The sequence below is a fragment of the Amphiprion ocellaris genome, chromosome 7 (genome assembly GCF_022539595.1).
Source record: "Amphiprion ocellaris isolate individual 3 ecotype Okinawa chromosome 7, ASM2253959v1, whole genome shotgun sequence".
NCBI lineage: Eukaryota > Metazoa > Chordata > Actinopteri > Pomacentridae > Amphiprion > Amphiprion ocellaris.
In genome coordinates, this window is record NC_072772.1 from 22,289,161 (window position 1) to 22,316,810 (window position 27,650).

The following is a 27,650-nucleotide window of genomic DNA, read 5'->3' on the forward strand; positions in this document are numbered from 1 at the left end:
GCAAATCCTTGATTCTATGTTCTGGACACTTTAGATTCAAAGAATATAAATACCTCGACTGCATATTAGACAGCATAATTGTACCAGCAGGTTATTAGTTTACAAAAAAAAGAAAGAAGTCATACATGTATAAACTGGAAATGAAGTGGAAAATTAAAAGTAACTCCCGTAATTCAACATTTTCATTTTTAGAGGGGAAACATTCATAAACTAAGACTCTGGTAATTTTTAATTGATACATCTTGCTTTACTTGACATCAACAATACGAAAATATAATCAATTATTCAAAAATGCCAACCTTCACATCCCAAACATTTTCTGGGCATTTTTTGCTCCCCGCTGTGGATTAATTTTTTTTCTGCAATATAAAATCCTGCACATGTATGGAAACAACACATAAGTACAGACAACTCTAAAACCTCTTTTGTGCAGTGTACCCAAGATGTATTACCATAAACCATAATCAAGAAAAAAAAAACAAAAGTTGAATTTGACTATTTATTTTACAAAAATGCACAAGAATGCCTTTCAAATCTGCCTGCAGGTTTTAGGGCTCGGAGTGTTAAAGAACAGTCTATACTGAAATACTATCTTTGCTGAACCACTGACGGGTGTTTTAACGATATATCAGTGCAATCTGCAGTGTTTGGCTGATTGTCTGACAGTTACTGACCTCCACCAGCAGAGTGCGGATCACAGTGTCGACTCGGCCCACGTCGGGGACGGTGGCCACCTCATTGCCACACAGTGTGTCAGTCTTCAGGGCCTCAGCGCTGACCTTCAGATTCAGCTTACCTGTGAGCACACATACAGTCTCACTCTGAAAACGGGGCTGTATTGATTAGCGCTTCCGTCTCCTGTCATACTGTCACATTTTGTGTACGGAGGCAAAACCGCTTCCCATCTGCTTTTCAATCCAACTCATTATCCTCCCTCCTGTCTGTGTTTTCCTTCCTCCCCCTGTTTCCCATCGTATTCACCCTCATTAATCCCTATTTGTTGCCTTATTATACTGTCTCTCCCCCATACGGCTCTATCTCCCACCCCCTCCCTTCCTTCCTTCACAGCCCACAATCCTTCACACGGAGGACAAGTACAGATCACCCCCCGAGGGAGAGGTTTCTGAGTGTTTCGTCAGAGATACTACCTGACTTGTTAGTACAAGTGATTGTCAGCATTCCTCTAAGGGGGAGTTAGAGGAGCGCAATTTGACATTCATCAGAGCCTCGTCTCCATCCCTGCTGATGGAGGCTGATAGAAATCCTCTGCTTTCAGGCCAGGCAGCGTTACAACAACAGCCGCCTGTCTTTGCTTCCAGCAGTTCAGACGCAACAGCTGTCAATGCCCTTAATAAGGATTAATTAGCTTGTTCTGCCTCATGTTTCACCGAAAGGGTAAGATTGTGTTAGACACAACAAACAACATCAGTATTTCATTTTAAACACATGTGAATTACATTATATTAATGGTGATATAATAACAGTCAAATGACAGATTTCTCTGAATTAATGCGGAGCTGGAGAGAGCAAAGCTGTGACCAGTTTATGCTGTCTGAGACTGAACTAAAGCTAAAAAATAAGAAAAAACATTAAAATATTTTGTTTGTTCTGTTTTGTCTCAGTTTAAACAGCCTCTAAAAGAGGATTAATAAAAACACTGAAATGGTCATATGACTGTTTTGCACGTGTACGTTTTAAATCGCTGAGAGCTTTCCAATGCACACCAGTGTAAATGTGTGCTTTATACCTTTAAAGTAACCTCTCACTGGCCCTAGTTTCACAGAAGTAGCCATGAATATTGTTCTCGATATGTTATCTGTAATTTTTTAATCTAAAAAAAATGTCACAAAAATGTGATAAATTTCTTCTAAATATAAAACATATTTAAGAACCAACAGCTACATTTTTAAACTGCTTGTTTCATCTGACAGATCAATAGAAGGTATTTAGCTTTCTAGCAAAAGAAAAATAGCAAAAATTTCACATAAAAAGATAAAAAAAAAACCTCAAAATTCTTGACATTCTGCTTTTTAAAATGACAACAAAATATCCAAATTGTGGCTGGTTTAGTTACTTTCCACAGCTAAATCAATAAATCGACTTTACATCACAAGTATAAACGTATCAGTTTTCATTTTTGACTGAGTTAGGATAGTACTTTCATTCTGAGGTTCTGTTTTCAGTCTCTTTTGATTGTTTATTATTACGTTTATTAGTTGACAGGATTTCTTTAAAAATCTAAATTCAATCCACAGCCAGAAAAATGGTGACATGATTCTGACAAGGAACAGGGCTGAGTCAGGACTTTAGAAGAGCAGAAATCGGAATCTCAGACAGCCTCTCTCAACCACATAATTATAACCACATTTCTATATATATTTTATCCACTTAAACACTGCAGTGAGATATCCTCTCTATAAATCTTTCTTGGCCATATTTAAGATGTGAATGCCCACAAATTCAAAGAATAAAAATCATGATTGTCTATTGTTATGTATACATAGTTACAGATCCAGATAAAGACTTTTCTCCTATGATAGAACACGTTTTAGAATTGTCTAGCATTGGTGGTTGTTTTCAGTGGTGAAAAATGAATTTAGATTCTTGCTGACTATGACACATTGCAAGTTATCCTTGTGGGTAACTATCTATAGGAAAAGGTATATGGACATTAACTTGTAAAAGTACGTGAATATAAATAAATTTTTTGTAGCAAATGATCAAATTTGTCTGTATGCATTGACTGGCTAATGTAGTGATAAAGTCTGTTTTATGAAATGGTTTTAAGTGATGTTCGATCTGTATTTTTAGTAAATGTTAAATATTTTAATGCATTGTTGTTGTTTTTTTTAAATATTCTTGTTCACCTGTCTGGTTATCAATTTAAAAAAAAAAAAATCATTCCTTGACCAGTGAAGGAACTTCCACTAAGAGTGAAAGCTCTCCGTGTCATTTTAGAGGGTAACACTGACTGGCTTACATGATTTGGTATAAAATATTTGTAAATGAAACACAGCCAGCCTTATTTCTGATGAGGTATATGTTAATACCTAGGGCAGTTGGAGTTACAATCCATGAGAAGGTCCTGCTCTCTTCGGCACACAGGCATATAGTGTAGTGGCAGCCATCACAGTTTCTAAAGGTGTACTGGTCAGAATCATCCAGAGTTACCTTCACCTGCAGACAGAAACAAAGCATACTCCGTCTCAGAAACACTAACATATAAAACAAGGTATGCAAAACGCCCTTTCCATGAGACAGAGCATCAGTTAAAAGTGCAGATAAGTCTTCTTCAAGGGCTTTTCTTCATTTTTGCTATTTTCTACACTGTGACAATATTGACTAACAATATCAAAACTATAAAACATTATAATAATTTTGCATTAAGCAATAAAGTGTTGGTATAAAAGAAATAGTCTTATTCAATTGCATTTTATGCTAAGAACTGCTCAATTAAGTTAAGAGGAACAACAGTTTCTCTTTACGATACAAAGGTCCTTCAGTCCAGAACATTTCCAGAACTTTGAAAGTTTGTTCAAATGCAATTAGAAAAAAGTCAGCAAACACTGTAAGGAAACTCATGAGGATCGCCCCAGGGAAGGAAGACCAAGAGTTTACCCTGCTGCAGAGGAGTTAATCAGAAATCAAAAGTTTACAGTCACTTAAAGTTTACATCAGTGTTTCCCAGAGTCTGAGTTGCAGATATATGTCAGCATCAACTGTTGGAGGAGACTGAGTGCGTCAGACCTTCATGGTAGAAGTGCTGCAAAGAAACCAGGACTGAGGAAGACCAAGAAGAAGAGGAACACAGTGTGGATCAAAAACCACAAGGAATGAACATCAGACTTGTAAAAATCTGGTCTGATGAGTCTACATGTGAGATTTTTGTCTTCGTGAGACTCCGAGAAGATCAACGGAGGGTACCTGCATGCATGACCACCCCCAACACCATCAGTCACGGGTTTCGCAGGTGACAATGTTGAAGCATTATTCAGAATTCAAGGTAGCACTTAACCAGCATGGCTACCACAATATGTGGCAGTGTCACACCATCCCACTTGGTTTGCACTTAGTAGAAAATGTTCATTTGGCTTTTGGGTAAAAACACAATTCCAGCTTGTGTAAGCAGAGTGATGAGTGCTGCACCAGATGACCGAGCCTCCACAATCATCGATCCAGTTTGGAATCAGTCAGACCCAAGCAGCATTCCCTGAAGCTGACTAATGGAGGAAACGTTTAAGTGCCAAAATGTGAAGTTCTTCAAATGTCCACTTGAGACAGGCTCCAAAAGTGAGTCAGTCCCATCGTCCCTCATGTTAAAACGTCCAACAGACAGCTGGTGGAAAAAAAAAAGTTTTGGTTTCCACATTTCATTTCCCTATTAATAACAACTCTCCAGGGGGATTTTTTTATATATAAATTTTGGAATTTTCAAAATATTATATTGAGGCTTAAAGTTTTGCATAAATAAGGACATGGTTTATTGGAGTGGCAGGCTGCATCCATCACATGTGCATGACCCACTTCAGCATTGCTCCATCTCTCGCTCATTTCTGGAGAGTCAGGAGGAGTCACAGACGGCCAATACGACGATGGCTGAAGCCACCACACTGAGCTTTAAACACCAGTCTTCAGGAAACCTGTAGGTGACATCATGGAGGGTTTACCCGTCTTTACATACAGTCCGTAGCTGGACTGCAGAGTGAAGGAAAAGCTAGAGCTCAGTATATGTGGGAACTCCTCTGAGATCATTGGCAAAGCTCCAGGTGACGACCTCATGATGCTGGGTGTGAGAATTAAGAGTGTGCAAAGCCGCTACATATTTTTAACAAGTTTTAAGCATATTTTGCTCTTCTTACTCTTTTTATGCATACTACATAGGTCCATAAGTACTATTTCCAAGTTTTTTTGACTTTGGCAATGTCCTAAAATGTAGAAAACACGACAAAAAACAAAAACCCTTGAATGAGTAGGTGTGTCCAAACTGGGACTGTATGGGAAAACACGCATGTCAGAGTACTCGGTTTTATATCATTCTGTGAAACATTTTTTTTAAAATGCAAGTGTAAGGATTTGCACATTTACCATAATGCATTTGGAGAGATAATTGAAGACAGTGGCTTTGAGTGTGAACACCTCCCCTCGGATGACTGAGTACGGCAAGGTGAGGCTGACAAAGAATGGCTGGAAGACTGTAAGTCCTGTGTTGGGAGACACACCAAAGCCCACAGAGGAGACACAGAACGCTCCAGCTGCCCACTTAGTGATGGTGTCAGGCACCGTCTTCTCCACATCCACTGCCCCACTGTCTCTGTAAAACAGACAAACAATAGTAACATGAAAGACAAACTGCATTAACACATCATGAGACATTATTTGGACATGAGGCGTGGCATGTAACAGAAAGCTCCATTCTCTGCTCAGCAAATATCATTCTAATATGACCACTACTCTATATTACTTGCTAACAGATTTGGCTAATTCAGTTCATTGGAATCCATGACCAAGCTGCACATACCTCTAGCAAGGATCAAAAACTGCTTCTTCAGGGGTAGACAGGTATTTCCCACCTGTACCCCAAAATAATTTCTAAAAACACTGTTACAAAGGCCCACGATGGAAGATGGAACCAGTTAGCAGTCCCAACAGCTGCAACGTTTGATAAAATATCTTCAATTTGATCTCAAGTTAAGGGCTAAATAGGGAGGGAAATTTCTTAGGAATCCATTTAATGGTTGTGGAGACATTTACCTCAAAGCCATTTTCAACTGCAGGCTGGCACTGGAAGAAAAGTCAAGAGGCTCAATGTGGTCAGTAGGATTCATCAGCTAAATTTTGTGCCCATGTGTCCAGTAGATGCTGACACATTTCACAGAATGAACAGGACCGTTAACTTGCTAATGGTGTTAGAAGCCAGTTTATCACTAAGTCACTATGATCTGAAAGCTGTGAATAATATTTGACTAAAGCCAAAAAGCAGCATGTTCACCTTCTACTTTAGTAAAAGTCAGATATCACCTATGTCATTGCAATTCTAGCCACCACAAAAATACAGTATTTAGTCTAACAGTTAGTATGATCTTTCAGTCTAGTGTCACTGACAGGCTGACATTAAAAAAAGAAAACTGTAAACCTAATAATGGCACAAGAGAAAAGCTGCAGGTGATTTATCCCATGAGGACCATGAATGCCTGAAATATCTCAATCACTATTAGATTACAATGACATTTTGTACAAGTGTTGTATTGACAGACCACCATTGCTCATGTGGTTATAAACAGATCAATATATATTTCATGGAGAAAATAAAGGATTAGGTTAAAAAAAAAACAGCATTTATAAGCTCATGATAACTTCCTCTCTCAATAAACTAGCTTCTCTTATGAGTGACGGTGTCCTACATGAACACAGCTTTTGACTGAAGGTAAAACAGTTTTGGTTACTGCACACACAAGACTTTTGTATTATAATCAGGGTGTCAAGAGTATCGATGACACAAAAACAATCTAAAGATGTGACCTTTGTCTCTGGAAAATTGCAATGAATAAAAATCAACTATTATTTAACATATTATAGACTGAAAGATTCAAACTTGTCATTCTTGTTAACACAGACTCTATGAGTGTTCAAAATGCACAAATGCCTGAAAAAGACAACCATTAGTTTGTTCATATCTTGTGACATATTACCCCACAGGAACTAGGTCCCAGATCCAGGTCTCAGGAAAGAACGTTCTGACGGTCTTCTTTTTCTCCTCCTCTTTCTCTTTCAGGACGAAACCAGAGTTCTGTGGCATCATGTTGAAGGCCATAGGAACAGGAGAGTCTACGACATCTAGGAACACAAGGATAAAAACAAAATCAGTACACAACCATACTTACCCAACAGAAAACAGCTCCCAGATCCAGGTCTCAGGGAAGTGTGTTCTAATAGTCGCCTTGGTGTTTCCAGCAAGCTGTTCATCAGAAGAACGAGAAGGTCCAAGCCCCGCTGCTGCAATTAATATGCCTCCATATTACAGTGACTGGTAAGGTAGTTATCACGGACCATATATTCAACAGACAATACCCGTGGCCAATTATAAAACATACCAGCATCATATAAGAAATACTCATAGGCTCTTTCACGGCAGTCGTAAGGTTTTTTCACATCAGAGTTCGTCATGATTTTGATTCCAATTTCCTAGAAGTGGAGAGAGAAAGAAATAGGAGAAGCCACACGCTGTATATAATTCCATCCTTATTGATGACACAGAATGACACTGAGGACAATTCTTCAACTCAAGTACTCTGCTTTAAATAGAAATCTAACTGATATTAACAGAGACAGATTGAAAACAGAGGGACAAAGTGAAAACTGAGATACAAAAGAGGTGAGAGAGACATCCAAAGGTGGAGAGGCGGATCCAAAGCAACAGAGAATAGAGAAACTTGGTCATAGCAATGACAGGGAGAGAGAGAGAACAGACATAATTGGTAAAGTTAAAATAGACAGACAGATACAGAGGCAGAGATAGAGATGGACTGCCAGAAAAACAAACACAAAGTATGCATATTCCTGTCTAAATTTACAATCTAATGTAAATTATTGATCATTAGTACTGCCAATATCTACTGAAGCTGACAAAAAAAAGACAAATCTCTACTTTAAAGATGCTGTAGACATCATTCTTCTGATCAGAATTTCCAAAGAAGAGGGATCGTGTTGCTCGACGAATTGCCTGAGCGTCGGGAACAGTGTCTGGTGCAGGTACAGCTGTTGGTGCTGCTGTTGATTCTGGTGCGATTTCAATCTCTGGCTCTGGTACTGGCATGGGGAAGCATGGATATGGCTCGAAGTCGTCCACCTCATAGGAGTAGCCCGACAGCTTCTGAACAGGCAGCTGGCTGTACATCTGCACAGAAACATTCCTGTAAATGAGCCTGGGCCAGAAATGAGTCTGAATTATCAAAGTCTACATAATGTTGATATTAATGTAAAAACCTAAACCTGCAGTGTCTACAGGATTCACCGGAATCTGAAAAGACAAGCTGTAATAAATACATTTTTTTTCTGTTCAATCCTAACTGGTCAAAATGCTGTTGAGAGGAATATTATCAGACCCCTTGTTTTCTTTATGATGTCTACACAACAGATCTTTAACATTCATGATGTTGTTTACATTTTATCATAGTAGTTAAAGAATTAGAGGATCTTCTGACAAAGTCTTATATTTCAAAATCCACACTAGATGGCTGAGTTTTTTGATGGCAATTTTTGTCACCATTATTTTGCGTTTAAGCAGCATATCTTAAGTCACCAGATAATTCCAGCTAAAGTATCACTCAGCAACAGAACTTCAACATAATGAGAAGATGATCCATTTCTAACTGGCTTTGAATCAGCAAAACAAGCAAAAGAGCTGTTGATTACAACCTTAAGAAAACACAATATGGCTCCACCAAAAATCACAAAGGAAGAGGCAAAAAATGGTGGTAATAGTGGTCTAATAAATATTTCCAACGCTGCATATACTCAATATTGCCATCAGTAACTTAAATCTAGTGATAAAATAGGGTCAGGTTAGTGGGTACTGTAAAATTTTAGAAATTTAGAACCACAATAGGCTATGATGTTGCTTGTACTGAGTTTGATATGTCAGAATTGAGTGGGAGTTGATCAAAAATAAATTATTTTAATATGGACAGTATACCAAAAAGCATTTATTTTTAGGGAAAACCTAATTGTGATGCAGTTTTGGACTGGATGAATTACTACCATGCTCTACTTTTGCCATCTTGGAGATCGACACAACACTGGTTCTAAAGTTTTGACACAGATGATTGCTGTCATACATAGCCGACATTGAGTTCCTGCTCAGCCTGCAGCAGGAGGACACTCTGGTCGATAGCTCTGACGGAGCACATGGAACCTGGGTGAGCCTGGAGGCTCAGTGTGGTCTTCTCTGCTGGAAGCTCCTGGAGAGATGAGAACTTCAAAGACACCTGCACAGGAGACAACAAGTTGGAGAATCATTAGCTTGGGAGCAGATTAAATCGAATTTGTTTACCTCATGTTCGTTCCCAAGCTACAATACACATCTTTATACTTCAGTACTGATGGAAAAATACTGAAGATAGTGTAGTCAGTATGATTCTTTTTCACCCACAACTACATGTCCAAGTTGCATTGTATTCTTTTAATGTGGTAATGAGCTACCTTGTTGTTAAGGCAGAGCTGAATGGGAAAGTCCAGGCTGTCAGCCACAGCCTCTCCGCTGGGCATCACAGTGTAAACTACCACCTGGGCAAATGGTGCCAGATTTGTCATCTGACTGAGTGGTACGGACAATTGTCCTTTGTTGACTGAGGCATGAAACACAGAGAGACAAAGGAAAGTGACATGTAGCAGCATGGCGTTAATATCAAAATACAAATACACAAACAATATTCTGTTGCTTTGCCAACATGTACAAACAATAAAGTACTACGTTAGCATGAAGCCCACCTTGACAATGGGCAACTTGTGATGAGCTTCAAGCACTTGACAGCAGGCAATAAAGAATAATAGTGGACTTAATCTATCTTTCAGCTATTATCAACAAATCCCAGATAAGACAAACACCAACAAAGTGTCGGCTCAATACTTCCAGTCTTTCCCAAATGGCTCTGTGGCTCTCAAGCAAACATCTTTTATGCAGTATTTTTTGGCATCACTGAGCAAATAAAGTGGTCTGAAGAAGCAAGATTTCTGCACCTTCTTTAGGCTTCAGAAACTCTGGCTTATGAAAGAATATGGTGGTGTAGGACTTTCGGCACGAAGACCAGGGTTTGAAGCCTGGTAAAGGCTACAAATCAATTTTTACAATTGCCTTGAACTGTGTGCTCATGTGGCAAAAGGGGCTTATAACAGAGACGGGAGATGGAGAAGAATTCCTGTTGGCAGAATATAGTCAGTGTTTGTTGTGGTCTTTTTTTGGGATCCTTTGACAGTAAGAAAATGATAGACCATTACCAGACTTAGTCTATAAGGTTAGCATTTGTTTTAATTGTTCAAAAGATATTAGTTTACCAGTTCCTGCTTTAACAGTCACTGGGACACGACCGTGTAGCACAATTGCTCCTCTGGACAGCACCTATAAAGAAAAAAACAAGGCAGTCAGAGAAATGTATCCATATACACTACTGTTCAAACGTTTGGGGTCGCCAACACTTTCATTCATCTGCTAACATAACTCCATTCAAAAGTTTGGGGTCACGCAGATAATTTCATGTTTTCCATGAAAGCTCACACTTTTATTCATGTGCTAACATAACTGCACAATTGTTTTCTAATCATATTAGCCTTTCAACACCATTAGCTAACACAATGTAGCATTAGAACACAGGAGTGATGGTTGCTGGAAATGTTCCTCTGTACCTCTATGTAGATATTCCATTAAAAATCAGCTGTTTCCAGCTAGAATAGTCATTTACCACATTAACAATGTCTAGACTGCAATCTTCATTGAAAAAAATAAGATTTTCTTTCAAAAATAAGGACATTTCTAAATGACCATAAACTTTTGAACGGTAGTGTATGTTTCACACATAAATGATGAAGAATTCTATAATTTTTTATACATTTGTTGAAAAAAAAAAAAAAAAAACAATTCTGTTGCCAAAAGACTTCCGAGACCCAGTCAATGAAGTGGCTAAATGACTGTTTGTTTGTTGTTTAGGTGAGTGAGGTGTGTGATCTGAGTGCATTAAAACAAGTGTGGATGTTACAGCCAGTCTCTGTGATATGACGTTTATCTACATTCAGTTAATGCAAACAAACCATACTGTAAACGGATGCATATGACCAGATATAATTCTAAAAGTGTAAATACATTTACCAGGGATGTGTTAAATGATTGATAATAGCTCCTAATGCCACATACCAGGTAGAAGAAATCAAGGACCTCCTGTCCCTTCTTCAGCTCATCCCCCTGGATGATGTACTGAGCACGCACAGCTGTATCTTTGTCACAGGAGAGCTTCCCGTTGACCTGCATGACCTTCAGAAAACTGCTGCTCTTGGAGTAGAATGGCGTGACGTGGTGGTGGGCTGACCTGTATTCTGCTCTCCGTAGATTATGCACATATGGATGATGATCCGTCGTATTTTTAGAACTTGCCTGTTGACAAAGTAAGGTCAAAGATCAATTTTTCACTCCAATGTAAACCTCCAGTTTTCAGACGTGAACCAACATTACAGCAGCTCTTTTCACTAGACTTTATGCCATTGTGGGCTACCTTCAAAATGATAGATACGCCAATCAGGCATAACATCATGACCACCTGCCTAATATTGTGTTGGTCCCTGTACTGCTGTCAAAACAGCCTTGACCTATTGAGGCATGGACTGCACTAGACCCCTGAAGGTGTGCTGTGATATCTGGCACCAAGATGTTGGCAGCAGACCCTTTTAGTCATGGAAGTTGTGAGGTGAGGACTCCATGGATCTAACTTGTTTGTCCAGCACATCCCACAGATGCTGGATTGGATTGAGATCTGGGGAATTTGGAGGCCGAGTCAATGCCTCAAACTCGTTGTTGTGCTCCTCAACCCATTCCTGAATCATTTTTGCTTTGTGGCACGGCACATTACCCTACTGAAAGAGGCCATAGCCTTCAGGGAACAGTTTCCATGAAAGGGTGTAGATGGTCTGAAACAATGCTTAGGTAGGTGATACATGTCAAAGTAACATCCACATGGATGGCAGGACCCAAGGTTTCCCAGCAGAACATTGCCCAAAGCATCACACTGCCTCCACCGGCTTGCCTTCTTCCCATAGTGCATCCTGGTGCCATGTGTTGCCCAGGTAAGCGACGGATCGCACCCAGCCATCCATGTGATGTAAAAGAAAACATGATTCATCAGACCAGGCCACCTTCTTCCATTGCTCTGTGGTCCATTTCTGATGCTCATGTGCCCATTGTTGGTCCTTTTGGCAGTACACAGAGGTCAGCATGGACACCCTGACTGGTCTGCAGCTATGCAGCCCCATATGCAACAAACTGTGATGCTCTGTGTATTCTGACACCTTTCTATCAGAACCAGCATTAACTTCTTCAGCAATCTGAGCAACAGCAGCTCGTCTGTTGGATCAGACCACATGGGTCAGCCTTCGCTCCCCACATGCATCAATGAGCCTTTGCTACCCATGACGCCGTCACCAGTTCACCACTGTTCCTCCCTTGGACCATTTTTGATCGATACTGACCAATGCAGACCAGGAACACCCCACAAGAGCTGCAGTTCTGGAGATGCTCTGACCCAGTCGTCTAGTCATCATAATTTGGTCCTTGTCAAACTCACTCAAATCCTTAGGCTTCCCATTTTTCCTTCTAACACATCAACTTTGAGGTGCCATGATGAAGAGAGAATCAGTGTTATTCACTTCACCTGTCTGTGGTCAAAATGGGATACCTGATCGGTGTATGAGTTAATTAGATCTTGATGGTAAAACTGAGGAATACTGAACTAGTTGTTAATGAAAGTCCTTAATGGAATTGACTCCACTGAAACTAAAATATGCTTGGAGACAACAAATCACTACAGAAAGCAGTAACTTACCACCAGGTAGACACTGTCCTTCCAGAGGGAGGTGTCCAGAGAGAACAAAGCCACACCTTTCCTGTCTGTGGTCAACACTAATTTTTGTAAGTCACCAGCAGACAGGTACACTGGCTCATTGGAGGCTGGTTTATTGTCTGGACCGACCACTTTGATCTGAAAACAAATCAGAAAATAGAGGCAGGATTTCAGGATGTATCTAGACAAAACATTCATCATTCTCCATTGCAGGAACAATTCTACCACTACAGTGTTCCAGTCCTGCTATAATGGTGAACTTTAAGGTACTGATCATCGAAGGTTTTCCTCCCTCTACAAGAATGAAGATGCATCCTCTGGTTAAATTATTAGTAACTATCCACACACCACAGCTTTCCAGTCAGGTAGAAATTTTGAAGTGCTGGTTGCATCAGAGGTATGAAGTCTCCAGATTTTCACCAAAATTTTCTGAGCATCAAAGTAAATCCAGGAATTAAAGTTCTTCTCATTTTCTACACAGATTAATTTAGGTGACTGACCTGGATGGACCCAAACCAAGGGCTGAACAAAGTACATTTGAAACTAACAACAAATCACAAAGGTTTCAGTTTAGGGTATACCAGTTGTGGCTGATAAATATTGAGACTAATGCTGTAATTCATCAATTAGTTCAAGGAGACTTGTGTTGACATGCACACTATGACTCCACTAAATATAAAAGCCAAGTCTCAGTGTTTAATAGCCACACCACGTACATTTTGCAGTGCATCTGACCCAGGGGTGAAAGTATCATGGCAGTGGTTTTACAAATTCATGCTATCTTTCTTTTGTGATGGTGTCTCATGTGGTAATACTTTATCATATATTAAATCTAATAGACAATGAAAATTTAATTGAAGTTAGATTTTTGCAGTGCAAGATATATAAAAATTTGATATTTTCCCCAAATCACGTATCTACACGAAACTCAAAAGTCCTTTTGGTGAGAAACATTCAGTCACAAAGCTTACAATCTGTTGTGTGCGCTATAGGCTCGTGTGGAAACTATCAGCCATTTACATCAGTTTATTTGCTACAGATCTGTTTTCATTCCACTCATTAGCTTATTTTCCATCGCAATCAAAACTAAGGCTTATCTAGTTCAGAGCTATCTACCATCCCCAATCTGATGTCTCAGCAAGTGCTGGGATGACTAAAACTGACAGACAAAGAGTATTTTACACTGTCTGAGAAACTCCCATAATATCTGAGAATGCTACAAGTTATATATTTTGTTTTAATTTGATTTAATCAAATGTTACTTAAAAAAACAGCAGCTCCTCCTCCCACTTTAAAAAGTAATTACAGCCTTTCACAGTCAGAGACTAACTTTCCTTAAAGTAACACATAAAACCAACATAGCTGCTGTATTTCCATGATGCTTATCATTTCCATTCATTTTCACAGTTTCAGCGTTGACTGGAGCTTTTTCAGTTACATCATGTCATTGTGCATTCTTTTGCAGTGGGTTGATACACATCAGATGGACATTTATCACAACAAACATTTTTTTCTTGAAATTCAGCAAAACAAAATTCAGCATAAATGTACGTTACATTTGGTTCGAAAACTAGTGAATGAAGCAAGCAATTGTGTGTCAACAGCTCTTATGAGCTTGTACTTTAACCTGTACAAAGTAATGATTTGAGCTACTTGGCCTGTCAACAAGCTAACATGCAAACATTGTTAACATGCTGATCTTTACCAGATACACACTATTGTTCATAAGTTTGGGGTCAACCAGACAATTTCATGTTTTCCATGAAAATTTCCACTTTAATTCATGTGCTAACATAATTGCACAAGGGTTTTCTAATCATTAATTAGCCTTTCAACACCATTAGCTAACACAATGTAGCATTAGAACACAGGAGTGATGGTTGCTGGAAATGTTCCTCTGTACCTCTATGTAGATATTCCATTAAAAATCAGCTGTTTCCAGCTAGAATAGTCATTTACCACATTGACAATGTCTAGACTGGATTTATGATTCATTTAATGTTATCTTTATTAAAAAAAATGCTGTTCTTTCAAAAATAAGGAGATTTCTAAGTGACCCCAAACTTTTGAACGGTAGCCTATTTACCAGTTAAGTTTAGTGAGCTTTCATTCGGCTCTATCAAATCAGCTTAGTAAATGTTGACATACTTCACAGACTACATTAAAAGTGACTTGCTGATGCAGTGCATTGCACTGAATTCAGGGAACTATTAAAATCACGAGGATTCATTCACTGGGCTTCATAGATATCTGTACCAAATGCGTTAGCAATAGTAATGATAAATGCTAAGATAATCTAAAACCAAAAATCTCCACCTCACAGTCAGTGCAAGAGAAAAAAAAAAAATCAGAAGATCCCAATAGTATAATTGTGGGGATGAATGCTGCTGATGTCTGTACAAAGTGCTACAGAATAAAAGATTCATACATCTTTGTCCTGTGCCGACAGCAGACTGCTCATTCATGAGACTGATTACCTTTCCCTCAAACGGGATGCCAGGCTTGTATGCTGCAGGTACATCCTCAAAGCTGGCAGTTCTGATGTGGCTGTTGAAGGTGGTCCTCCCATTGCCTTTAAGGATGACCCCTAGATGGAAGTCAACATTTGGTTACAACTCATGAAGAACTAGTGCTGCTAAAAGCATGAACTGAATCTGGCCGTCAGCCTACCTGTGCCATACTCCTCCATTTCTGCAGACACCTGAAAACTATCAGTGTACATGGTCTTGTCGAGGGCAAATGCTGTCAGATTCACAGTTTGTGTAGCACATCCACTTTTATCCGTCTAGCAGACAATAAAAGGGTAAATTGCAATTTAATAAATAAGTAATTTAAATTTTTTTTTTGAAAGAGGACTGTCTTTACAGCAACTGATATTTTTTTACATCTGGGATACTCACAGTCAAGTGGTAAGTCTTGCAGATGTCATTGTCTGTGGAACGTACCACATACCAGTACCGAACGGCGCGTCGACAAAACTCTGCCTTCACTGAACCAATAACTGGTTTTCCATAGGTGTACCTGTTGGAAATGACACAAGAATGCAGAGACTGTTATTGTAGGAAATGATTGGATCATCTCAAATGCAGATACCATTCTCAAGACTGCTCTGTTTAAGTGGGACACTCACTTTCCACAAATCCTAAGCGTTGCCTCCTCATCCAGGATGGTTATCACACTGGGCAGTTTAACATTTACTTCAAACTTTGGCAAAACTAAAGCAAAAGAAACAGAAATGAGGTCTTCCAGCTGAAAATTCATATACATCAGAATAATTAGTTTTGTAAATGAGGGATATTTCTCTATTTTGTTTTAAACTATGCACCACACCGTATTCCTTGATGTCAAAGCTGTGAGATATTTGCTCTCCTTTGTCTGTCAAGGCGGTGATCGTGTAGGTTCCTTGTACTGCCTCAGGAATCATGGGGTGTGACAGATCGAGGATGCCGCTAACAATGGCCTTGTCCAACCACTGGGCAATACGATTAGAATTGGGATCCTACGTACAGTAAAGAGAAATGCACACGTATGAAGGCTGCTCCATTCTGTATAATATTAAATGTGCTGTATTAAGAACTGTAATCAGATTACTGCATCATTTAAATTACAATGACTGCTTAAATTTTTGTTCATGATCCAGTCTACATGTAGCTCTCAGTTGGTTCATCTCAGTGACACCGAACTGGACAGTATTGATGCCACAAAAATTCTATGTAAAATGCATCTTAAAAGAGCATTGGTACAAACCCAGATTACCTATAAGGACTAATTAGATACACTACTGTTCAAAAGTTTGGGGTCACTTAGAAACGTCCTTACTTTTGAAAGAAAGGCAGTTTTTTCAATGAAGATAACATTAAGTTAATCAGAAATCCAGCCTAGACATTGTTAATGTGGTAAATGACTATTCTGGCTGGAAACATCAATTTTTTAATGGAATATCTACATAGAGGTACAGAGGAACATTTCCAGCAACCATCACTCCTGTGTTCTAATGCTACATTGTGTTAGCTAATGGTGTTGAAAGGCTAATTGATGATTAGAAAACCCTTGTGCAGTTATGTTAGCACATGAATAAAAGTGTGAGTTTTCATGGAAAACATGGAATTGTCTGGGTGATCCCGAACTTTTGACCCTAAATATTAGGGTCAATATATAATTGAGGGACTTTTTGTATCATAGTTGACATTTTTGCTGTTTTCAGGCCTAAAAATCAACATGGCCGCCTATAACCAAACACCACATGGCATTTTTAGAGAAAGATTCTTCTAAATATTATATATACACAATTGAGTAAAATTGAAATTAAAAGTTATTTATAAAGATATTTTAGTAAACTTGTTGACATGCGATAAATCCACACTTGACTCACACATTACTTTATATTAAATAAGTCAGAAAGCCTCATTTTATTATTGTTTAGCTAATTAGAAGATGGTTGTTATTAAATTCAGACAGTTATTTAGTTGACATTTTAGTGATATCCAGTCATTTTTAACTAATAAGTGATTTTTTCCATAATAAATAATTATGGAATTTGTAAAGAAATGATCATAACAAGCATAAAAAACATTAGTTTTTTCACTTGTAATAAAAATGTATGCAAGACATATCCCATGTACTTCAAAAGTCCCTCAATTATAGATTGACCCATTACATGTTGCAGGTTCTAATCGTTTTGACCCTGTTTGAATTGATATTTTATCCCTTGGTTTTCTAAATTCATTTTGCTGTCAGAGGTGTACATAAATGTATCCCATTAAATGTAATTTGAGGCGACTAGCTAACATACATCATAAACACCTGTCTTGACGAGTACCTTATGTAGCTAGACAGGAGACATCGGGGTCAGAGGATATCAGCTGACAACTGGTTTCTATTGAACATTATTGAACATTCCTCTGCATTATTGCGGTTCTCCATAAATTTCTCACCAAGACACACCTACTTTCAGCCACATCAGAAATGATAAACCTCCCGTGCAGCTTTTCACTCAGAAATGCATCAACCTGTAAAACCTAAAGCGACTGGAACCGCTAATGCCGGTGTTGCAGGCTTGACTTGACATGAGGACCTTTACAGCATGTCATAATACCCTTTCTCTCCCTCCTCATTTCCTGCCTGCCTCTATTCTGATGCTCACAAATAAAAAGGCAAAAATGCCAAATGAACCCTTCAAAAAGAAAAGCAGCTATTCAGCAGTTTTCTGGAAGAGCGTCTCATTTCCTTCTAATGCAGATGAATGGGTGGCATTTTAAGGGTTTCTTACCTGGAGCGCCACTTCCTTGTACTGAAACGAATGAAAACAATTGATTAGCTGCACATCAAGATTCAAGACCTTTATTTATCACAAACACAATTATATATAGTATAATGCACAGTGAAATGCTTTGTGCACCTGAAAACACAAGAAATATGCATGTATGTATGTATGAATATGTATGTATATATATGTAGATAGATAGCAAGACAGCCAGACACTAGCAAAATAAACTAGCAAAATAATTATATAAATCAAAGTGAAATAGTGCAAATAATATATATATATATACACAATATGCACACAATATATAAGCACAATATATTTCCAGTATAATTTCCAGAAATATCTCATCATCTGGTCATGCGGAGAAAAAAAACATTTGGGAAAGCTTTCAACAGTCAATAGTATTATGTCAGGTTCAAATAACAACTTGACACAGGAGGAAAAAGCGTCATAAAAAGATGACTGGTCGGGGTTCAGGATGTAGACTGTTACATCTCAGCAACTATTTATGACCCCACAGTCACTATGTGATACAGCCACTGTCATATCAGACAAATGTTGTCGAGTCTCAACCTGGCACTGGCCCATTTTTGGCAGTCTAAAATCATGCAAAACACATTTAATATTTTAATTAGATAACAGCCATAAAAAAAAATGACATTTTGGGTTTGAGTATTTTGTTTTTCCAGCTCATATAAAGTGTTGAAACAAGCAGATGCATAATGTGATGTCTCCATTATAGCTGATGCAATTTACCACTTTCCAGCAAGCTACTTTCATGTGATATATTTGAATGGATTTTACGTTTACTGCGTGCAGTCATGTTTTCATCCTCTCATCACAAACGGAAAAGGCCCTGAGCTGGTATTGATTCAGATGTTTGGGTCAAATGCAGTGTGTGCCAAATGAACTCTGACAGCATGTTTATCACACTACTCCACACAGCGCCTCACACCCACGCCGTCTCCAAAATCAACAAACAGCCCTCCGTTCACCTCCCACTCCTCTGAACCAAAATAGACCTCGCTCTTCAGATTCACTGGCTGCTTGGTGGAAATCACAGCAGATTAGAAAGTTCACTGGTTGAAATTTCTACGCACGTCATACAATAATCATCACATGGTCTCAACAGAAAAAAATAAGTAGATATAACTTACCACTCGACTAACAGGGATGAAATTGGCATCAAGGGAGACAATCCGAAACTGGACTTTAAAAAAAAAGAAGGAAATGAGTAATCAGTATCTATGTAAGTGTAGCACAGGAAAGGTCATAGGAAAACAGCAAACTAACTGAGCATATAAATAGAGCAAGATCAACAGTATACAACACTTTCACTTCAGTATACCCTTTTTTTACAATGACACAATTCTGCAAAAATTCCTGGTGATGATGAATTCTGTAAGATTTCAACAACAAAAGATGATAGAGTGGCAGAGTGTAACAGTCCAGAAATAGTCCTTAGACACAACAAAGCAATTTAGAACTTTAACACTAATAAGAAAGAGACTTTTAAAAAGAAAAGTCAAAATTTTAGAAGGTAAACTGATCCACATTTCACGTATGGATCCAATATCTGAAAAAAAAAATGGACATTTCCCATAATGCAGTGCAATGCATTACCATTTTGTTGGACTCTCCCTGCTTAGTAAACACCCTTAGCATTAAAACTGCTCAGAATCGCAAGTCGTGACAACCCTAAAGATTTTTTTTTTTTTTTTTTTTTTTACCTCAGACCTGATAAAAACTGCACCAGAGCTGCAGGAGGCATTATATCAAACTGTTTTCAGAGCTAAACATGTCAGTTTTCATATTGTGGTGGCCTTTTAATTATGAAATGGAACTGATTTTAAATGTAAGGATGTCTTTTCTTGTCAGTTAGAGACTGGCCTTTAGACTTCAAAATTCAGAAACCCTGTGTTGCAAAGATATAGATGCTTCCTGGTAGGAGGGTTCTGATGACAGACACTACTGACCCTGCAGTGAAGATAGAGCACATGACTACTGAAACTACAAGGTGTGTACTGTTGTATGCAGTACGCACACAACTGGGACATACTACTTTATCACAATATTTGCCTTAAGCTTTGACCGCCTTGCTCATACATCCATTGCCGTCTGCAGTGTAAAATATCCTGTCTGTTCATTCTTGGCAGCTCAGCCTTGTGAGCCACTGTGCTGTATGTGACACGTCTCCCACTGTGCAGAGGATTTGGGGTCAGAATGGACAGAAAAGTATACTGGCTTGCATACTACAAAATGAGTGTATTAAAAAGATACTAAATCTTTTTCTGGTATATGTTTTGGTAGTATGGGTAATGGAACAAACCCTTATTTGCATTATGGGAGGTGTAGGACCTAGTGTTTCTGGGGCCATGCTCTCTCTGCCTCTGATGCATTTATGTCAAACCTTCTTTCTTAAATTGGTGCCTTGAAAGACATCAGCTCTAGAATATCTGTTAAATTAAGCGCAACACTAAATGGGTGGAACGACCCTTTCATTACACCAGTGAACAGCCGTTCAAACTACGGTCTCAAATGGACAGGTGTTGAAAATTTACAAAAACTAGATTCAGTGTGTGGTGCTTGTGCATAATTGCAGGCGTATTAATTAAATGTTATACTTAGCTAAATTGTTTTCATTTTGTTTCTTTCACATGGACATAATAATAGCATTAGAACTATAGGAAATCAAAAACATATTGTTCCAAACATCACACACCCAAAAAACAAAGGGCAAAACAAACAAAAAGAAAACACTTTTTCTGCACAGGATATTTTATAAAGCAGATAAAAACAGCCGCAACCAAGAACTGTTGAGGAATCACCATTATTCTGTGCACTGAATATACACATAATTCCTAAAGTTGTCAAGTAGCAGCTCAGCATTATGCAGATAGAGTAAAGTAGTCCAAAATTATGCAAGCGCAGCTGAATTGGTAAGTAGTGCAGAGTAGACAACGGGTGCTAGAAGAACAGCAGAGTATTAGTCATTCTACCAGACAGGAGGACGATGCAACACCTCCAGACATCATCCAAGTGGACAGCAGCAGTTTTAGTGACTAGCACCTGACTTCATGACGTTAGACACCTACCAGTCTGCCCAGGTTTGTAGATAGGTTTATCAGTCTGGACGACATGGATGAAAGCAGGAGGCTCGAAGAGGACTTTGGTCTTCTTGCCCAGTGAGGCGTTCTCACCCTGAATTGTGACATGAATGCTCGCCACAGTCCTCCGGGGCACTGTGGGGACCTGCAACACCAGCAAACATCTGTCACAGAGGACTGGGAGGTATTTGAATGTTCAGGATGAGAGAAAGGAAGAAAGGAAGGAGGGCGACGCTTTAAAACTTGCTTCATGCAGAGGCACAATTTGTGCTTAGCTGGCGAGCACTTTTCTAAATGGTCCTTCTTTGAAGTGTTTCTGCTGAAACGTCTGTCCCCTAAAGTGGTACAGAACAACTGCTTGGAAGCAAATCCTTCAGAGCTCTGCTGATACTGAGCAACAACAGGCCTCTTCCACAAGGTTAATTATGAAATGTCGTCATCCTTGTATAGCATATGTTTTCACTTGCTAATAGAGTTGCTATTGCATAACGGGGGCTGGAACCACTTCCAAAAATTTCAAAGGAGTGTTTTTTCAGATGTGTGTTGTGAGCCTTAGAGTGAGGGGAAGGGGGTGTTCTCTGGAAGAATGCAGGTAGATAGCTAGCCTCTGGCAGAAAGCACTCTTTGTTTAGTTGCAGAAAGACAAATGCCAGACGAGTGGTGAAGCACAGCCAAACACTGGGGAACCAAGTGAAACTAAGTGCTATTGTCACAGAGCTGATTGGGGTCGGCGGGTCGTTCCACATCAATATGGAGCAAGACCCGAAGGTTGCATAACAGCGAGCAGCGGTGTGACAGAAACCAGAGCAGTAGTTTAAAGAGACCCACTGGTGTCGACAGCCTCAGTCATGGCGCCGGCTGTATAATTAGGTAAATAATTATGCCAAGATTTGTGCCATTACTCTAAATGAGCAGCGAGGGGAAGAGGAGAGGAAAGTATATTATGCTTGGAAACCTCAAGGATGCACTTAATCTCTGCAAACATTAAAAGTTTAGCCCTGCTCTATTCTACTTCCCCGTTTCTGAAAAACTAGAAGTGAATACCACAAAAAAAAAATAGTATATATTTGTACCTGAAATATCACACGTTTGTCTGCCACTTGTCAAATCGTACGTATATATGTGGAGTCTGACCTGGAAGCTTAAGCAGCGGTAGAAGTCCTCCTTGACATCCTCCTCTAGGATGACACTCTTGCCAAATTCCGTATTGAGGGTGATGTTCAGGGAGATGGGCTCCGTGGGGCCGTGGATCAGGGCGCACAACGTCTCCTGGTTCCCTGCTGTCACACGGGAGCTCACAGTCACTGCAAAAATACTGCAGGGACAAAAACAAAGCAGAAAACACACTTGGTGGAGAAGAATATGTGCTGCCGATCGATCGGAGTGGAATAGTAAAAGAAACTTAAATGCAACAGTAAATAACTTAAATAAAAACAGCCCAAATGGATCCCTTTAAAATTTTGGCTTTTTACTCCATTATTACAGACTAACGGATTTGGATGAAATTCAGGGAAGGTCAAAAATTACATAAGAACCAAGTGATTAGATGTTGGCAGTGACACAGCTTATAGATATGGATTTGTTAAAGATTTCTGTATCATCGCGAGATAGCGGCACGGCGTCACAGTAACCATGACAACAAGTGAACACTACATTAGCTGCCTGCTGATGATCACGATTGCGATCCTACTACAAATCCACCGCTGCGGACCATGATTTTTTTAAAGATTTCATCTGTCAGAAAAGATACAACGACTGAGCAGCCTTGGCGGAGTCCTGCGCTCTCTGAGTGCTTTTCTTGTTGTAATTGTGACCATGTCTGTGTTATAATTATTGGAATCCAATGGGGCTAAATGCTTTAGGGAAAATAGACAACCGCAATTTCACTGACATATATTTCCATTTCAATTTGACATGATATCATTTTTAAAGTCATGTTTCAGTTCAATAAGGTTAACGGTGAAATAAATTTATACATGTGACAGAGAATTACTACAGGAAATACCATCAGAGGCCGTTGTATAGCCATTGACATGACAGTTTAAACTCTGGATCACATACACAACATATATTGTAAAATGGCAGTCTTTATGATTTGCTAATCGTATCACTTCAAAATGCAACTTTGATCAAAAATCAAATAATTATTAAGCCCTCATACCCACTGATTAATCAGCTGCTGTTGGCCTCACCTGGTAAAAACACTTAAACAACACTAAAATTGTTCAATTATTTTAACATAATGGTCTAAAAATATCATAAATATGTTAATAACAGCAGGTCAAATGATAATATGAAGGTTGTAACTATTTTGACAAATCACAGAGAATAACTACTTCTTTCAGTGTCACTGCCCAGATTTTTGTTGTTATTTAGGTTTTGTTTTTTGGGTTTGTTTTTTTTTTTTTTTTGCAACAGCTGGCTGTAAAAAGCCACAAAGCACATACTAACACACTACCTGTTCAGCACCAAGTACCTGTAGCATACATGCAGTTAAAAAGGCAAACCGCTAAGGGCTAAGTTTTCTAAAAATTAATCAGTTGTTCGTGGTTGAAAAGTCCAGCAGGCCAAAACCATTTCCAAAGACCAAAAATACTGTTTTACTTGGAATAAAATACATTGTGTCCACTGGATAATAAAAATAAATGACTGTTTCTCAAGATGCTGTCATTTTTTGTCCATGTAGTCGACTATCATCGTTGTTTCTATTACAGATCAGACACTGCTTGGAGAACTGTTAGATACATTTAGCCAAATTTTTATTTATTTATTTATTTTTTATTCAATTAACAGATGGCATTTCTTCATCGACATGGTTTATAGAGATTGGAGGATTTTGACAGAGTTGTTTTTTTTTTTAACACTGGTTATCTCTGTCACCTGAATGTATGCTAGTACATGATGAACAAACTATAGCTAATCAGCGGCTAATGCTAGCTGATGAACACAGTCCAGCATTTAGCAGTTAAAGACCAAAGCATTTTCCCCTGGAGCTGGTTGAAGCCAAAGCAGTTAAGATGAGTTAATACTGGACTTACATTCACTGAGTGGCCAGAAATGCGAGTTCCAGTAAATGCTAATGTTGCTCTCTGTTTGTAATGAAGTGTACATAAGCTAACACATGCTACAACTGAAAACCTGATGAGTTTACAGCTTGATTCTGCAGCCCACAGGTGGACAAAAAAAAAAAAAAAAAATCAGTTAGTGCAGGTTCTACTCTTAGACTGTGTCTGATTTAAATGTTCAAAACAAGAGGCTGAGCCAAACAATGTTCATCAGGGTAGCACAGTGCCTATCTAAGTTTATTTTTTTCAGCAAATTGCTGAAGGCCAAATAATCGTTTTTTTTTATGTCATTCAATACTATTTGCATATGCAGGCAATACTTACACAAGAATACATGAGAACTCATATTCACTAAGCTATAAAACTCACATGATAATTACTACTTCATTTATATAAAATGAGTGTACTTAAAACGATAGTGTCTGCTCAGAACGTCCACCTAACTGAGGCATCATGTGTCCATCTAAACTTTAGTTTCTTTCTTTTAGCTGCAGGTTCTGGGTTAGCTTTACATTGTTCAGTAGTTTGTTACTCCACCAAAGAGGTGGAGCTTCGGCTGAGTTATGTGACCATTAACGCTGGTTTGTCTGTCCGTCTGTCTGTTAGCAACTTTACTCACAAACGGATTAATGGATTTGGATGAAATTTTCAGGGAAGGTCAGAAATCACACAAGGACCAACTGATTAGATTTTGGCAGTGATGCAGCTTATAGTCTGGATCCATGCATTTTTGAAAGATTTCAGCCATCGGAAATGAAACAACTGAACAGCCTTGGCGGAGTACTGCGCTCTCTGAGTGCTTTTCTAGTTCCACTTGCTTCCAAATCTCTTCAAAGCAGGTTTCATCCCAACAATTTAAAATCCGTACAAGAGCCAATTCCACAGCTGAACCTAAATCATACACACTCTAACAGATAAAAGTTAATTTTAGTTTTTATTTTAGACTGTATTTAACCAGGTCGGTCCCACTGAGATACAATGAGCTCTTTTTCAAAGGAAGCCTGGCCAAGACAGCAGCCTGAGAAACATTACAATTGTAGCAATTAAAAACAGACAACACAACAAAATAAATAAAATGCATGTCACATTAAAGCACAGGATTAAGAATTTACATTAAAACAGAAACAAGCCTGGTAAGTAGCCGCTGCAAAATCTTTCATATGGTTTTTTAAAGTTCCAATGGTGATGACAACAAGAAAACAAAACTGCTGCATATACATCAGCATAAACATTTTCTGGTTGGTCAGAACTACTTGGCTGTATGTGATTGAATAAGGTCCAGCAGTGCTGTTAAAATGCATCCGTATAGTAACAACAGCTGCAGAGAAATTGTTCCGCAAAAACATTTTGCCAGAAAAATACTCGTTACAGAATGTAATTACAGTTCTATGGCTGTGTGGACATCCCTCTAATGGGGTTCCCTATTGGTAGTGTGGGGTGGCCATGGCCTCCCCAGGACACCCCTCAGCTCTGCCCCTGTGCAAAAACACTATGACAAGTACAATTTTGATGTATTTTTACTTTACTTGGGTATATCCTTTTTATAAGAGAAGAACAACCCCACTGCATGCTAACATTTTGATACTCTGAATGCAGTTTTATGATACTTTTGTAAGATTTTGAATGGGGATTGTATATTTGTAATGTGCTGCATCAAGAAAAGTTCAATGCAGTTCTTGCACTGCAGGATAAGACAGAGGTGGTGTTAATAAAAATGTGTTTTCCACTGAAACTGCACTAAAGGACATCCTAAGCAGCCATGTTCTCTAGATTCAACCAGGCGCTCTGCTGGACTTTTTGTGTTGGACGCTGCTTGGCTCACAGGGGCCTGCTATTGCCAATGAGAAATAAAGGACACATTTAATTGAGTTTTGGGTGGTGCTGCTGAGAATATTGATGCCGTTTTTACCAGAGAGCAAGTTGCTCGATGATTAAAAGTCACTTCACTCTGACACAAAACAACGAAAAGCATTCGAGTCATGATGGCTCCAGTACAAACAGCACAAAAAGACAAAACAAAGGTCAGAACTTCAATCAATATGCAGAGGCAGCAAGGACTGAACTTTATAACAATAAAGGCAAGAATTTCCTTTATAATAAAAAGCAAGACATCTGTTTGGCCTTTCAGACTAAAAACAGCATCATGAAGAACATCTCTCACTGCTTCACTTCATCCAGATCATTGTAGCAGATCTGGGCAGGTTATTAATCAAATGGTGGTTAAGTGGTAGCAGATGGGACACGGACACACACACACACACACACACATTGGTGTTTCTTTGCCGATTGCATAACAGTGTCCTGAGGCCAACCACTGGACTATGTGCCTCACCAGTGGGACGATGCTTGTTTTTGGTGATAACAAACATACTCCTACCTAAACAGACAAATATGCAACACTTTTAATACTTTTTCTGAACTCTTCATCACGTGCAGCTGACTCTACTGCAAACACCAGCACGTGCAGCCTGTTTGGCGTCTGTAGACGTGACGCGCAAAACTTCTGCAAACTTTTGCAGACAGCATGAGATGCAGCAGTTGGTTAAAATGAAACACTACGTCGGCCTACTTACGTGTCATTGAGGTGGGCCGATGTCGCAGTTTGCAGGAGCGCTGCTGCCAGCATGACAGCAAACATTTGGAGGACAGGTGCCATGTCTGCAGAGCGGAGCCGAGCAGCGGGACGACACGAGCGGAACGGACCGAGGAGGAGGACGCACTTCCAGCCTGCTACCCCCACTGTGAGCCGCAGAGAGGTAATCGGGGACGCGCACTGCACAAAGTGGCTGTAACGGAGGAGGCGGTGGCCGTTTATAACACCAAACCACCGCCACCCCCTCCCCCTGAGTCACTCCCCCCAAGTTCGTTGGGCCTTCGCAGCCTCCTCCCTATTCCCCACAGAGCTGCACTTCCCAAAAGTTGAATCACTGAGTCCTGCCTGCGGCCAGCAGTCCACTCCTCCAGTTTCTGCAGAATTTGCAGTGAGTGAGGGCTGAAGAAAGAGTGGGTGGGAAAGTTGAAAGACAGGGGCCATTGTGTGATGGATACCAGGGAATTTCAGGATCGTTTACCAACAGGTCTGACCACCACAACAACAACTGGTATGCTGCTGAAATGATCAGAGATAACACAGGTTAGTGTGTCATGGGCCCTGTGTGGCTCCAGGGAGGCCCTCTGCAATTTTTTGTACTTAGAGAAGGTATACTAATGACATCTGATTGATCACTTTCACAGTGTAGACATGTGTGCGTTTCAAGACAAGAAATGGGATTTATGGTTCTTTGAAGAAAGCCTGATCTTAAGGAAGTCAACCAGAGATAACTGGTTTTAATCAAGGAAACAGTCACTGGTAGCAATTGCAAGATACGATATGGACCAGAATAATTCAAACACATCCCACCAATAATATTCACTACTGAGTTTAAAAAAAATGCATATATACATTTCATTCTTATGAATTACTTTTAAATTATTTTCCTATATTGTTAAAATGTGCTTGTGTGGTTTACATACTTTTTGTTATTGTTTACATTAGGGCTGTCAAAATTCATGCGTTAACACAGATTTATCCATCATCATGATTAATCTGATTAAAATTTTTAACGTGGTTAAC

General features: G+C 39.2%; 1 protein-coding gene across 2 annotated transcripts in view; it reads right to left on the bottom strand.

Annotated features, from left to right (window-relative positions):
- Positions 1–26,845, bottom strand: part of LOC111571470 (alpha-2-macroglobulin-like protein 1) — a 46,496-nt gene extending 19,651 nt beyond the window's left edge. Inside the window, exons 1-21 of one of the 2 annotated variants that reach the window (XM_035950198.2) lie at positions 26,611–26,845; positions 22,107–22,287; positions 20,961–21,117; positions 19,023–19,075; positions 17,869–17,889; positions 15,930–16,098; positions 15,730–15,814; positions 15,500–15,620; positions 15,270–15,384; positions 15,077–15,186; positions 12,582–12,737; positions 10,904–11,140; positions 10,051–10,114; positions 9,199–9,344; positions 8,835–8,984; positions 7,646–7,894; positions 7,092–7,182; positions 6,882–6,993; positions 5,086–5,311; positions 3,051–3,177; positions 675–796 (exon numbers count right to left, since the gene is read on the bottom strand). In XM_035950198.2, the coding sequence (XP_035806091.2) occupies positions 675–796; positions 3,051–3,177; positions 5,086–5,311; positions 6,882–6,993; positions 7,092–7,182; positions 7,646–7,894; positions 8,835–8,984; positions 9,199–9,344; positions 10,051–10,114; positions 10,904–11,140; positions 12,582–12,737; positions 15,077–15,186; positions 15,270–15,384; positions 15,500–15,620; positions 15,730–15,814; positions 15,930–16,098; positions 17,869–17,889; positions 19,023–19,075; positions 20,961–21,117; positions 22,107–22,287; positions 26,611–26,693 (2,775 nt within the window). In that variant the 5' untranslated portion in view covers positions 26,694–26,845. Of the gene's footprint in view, positions 1–674; positions 797–3,050; positions 3,178–5,085; positions 5,312–6,689; positions 6,835–6,881; positions 6,994–7,091; positions 7,183–7,645; positions 7,895–8,834; positions 8,985–9,198; positions 9,345–10,050; positions 10,115–10,903; positions 11,141–12,581; positions 12,738–15,076; positions 15,187–15,269; positions 15,385–15,499; positions 15,621–15,729; positions 15,815–15,929; positions 16,099–17,868; positions 17,890–19,022; positions 19,076–20,960; positions 21,118–22,106; positions 22,288–26,610 lie in introns of both variants that reach the window. The other variant, XM_023274646.3, reaches the window with a different exon arrangement.
- Between the last annotated feature and the right edge of the window lie 805 nt (positions 26,846–27,650).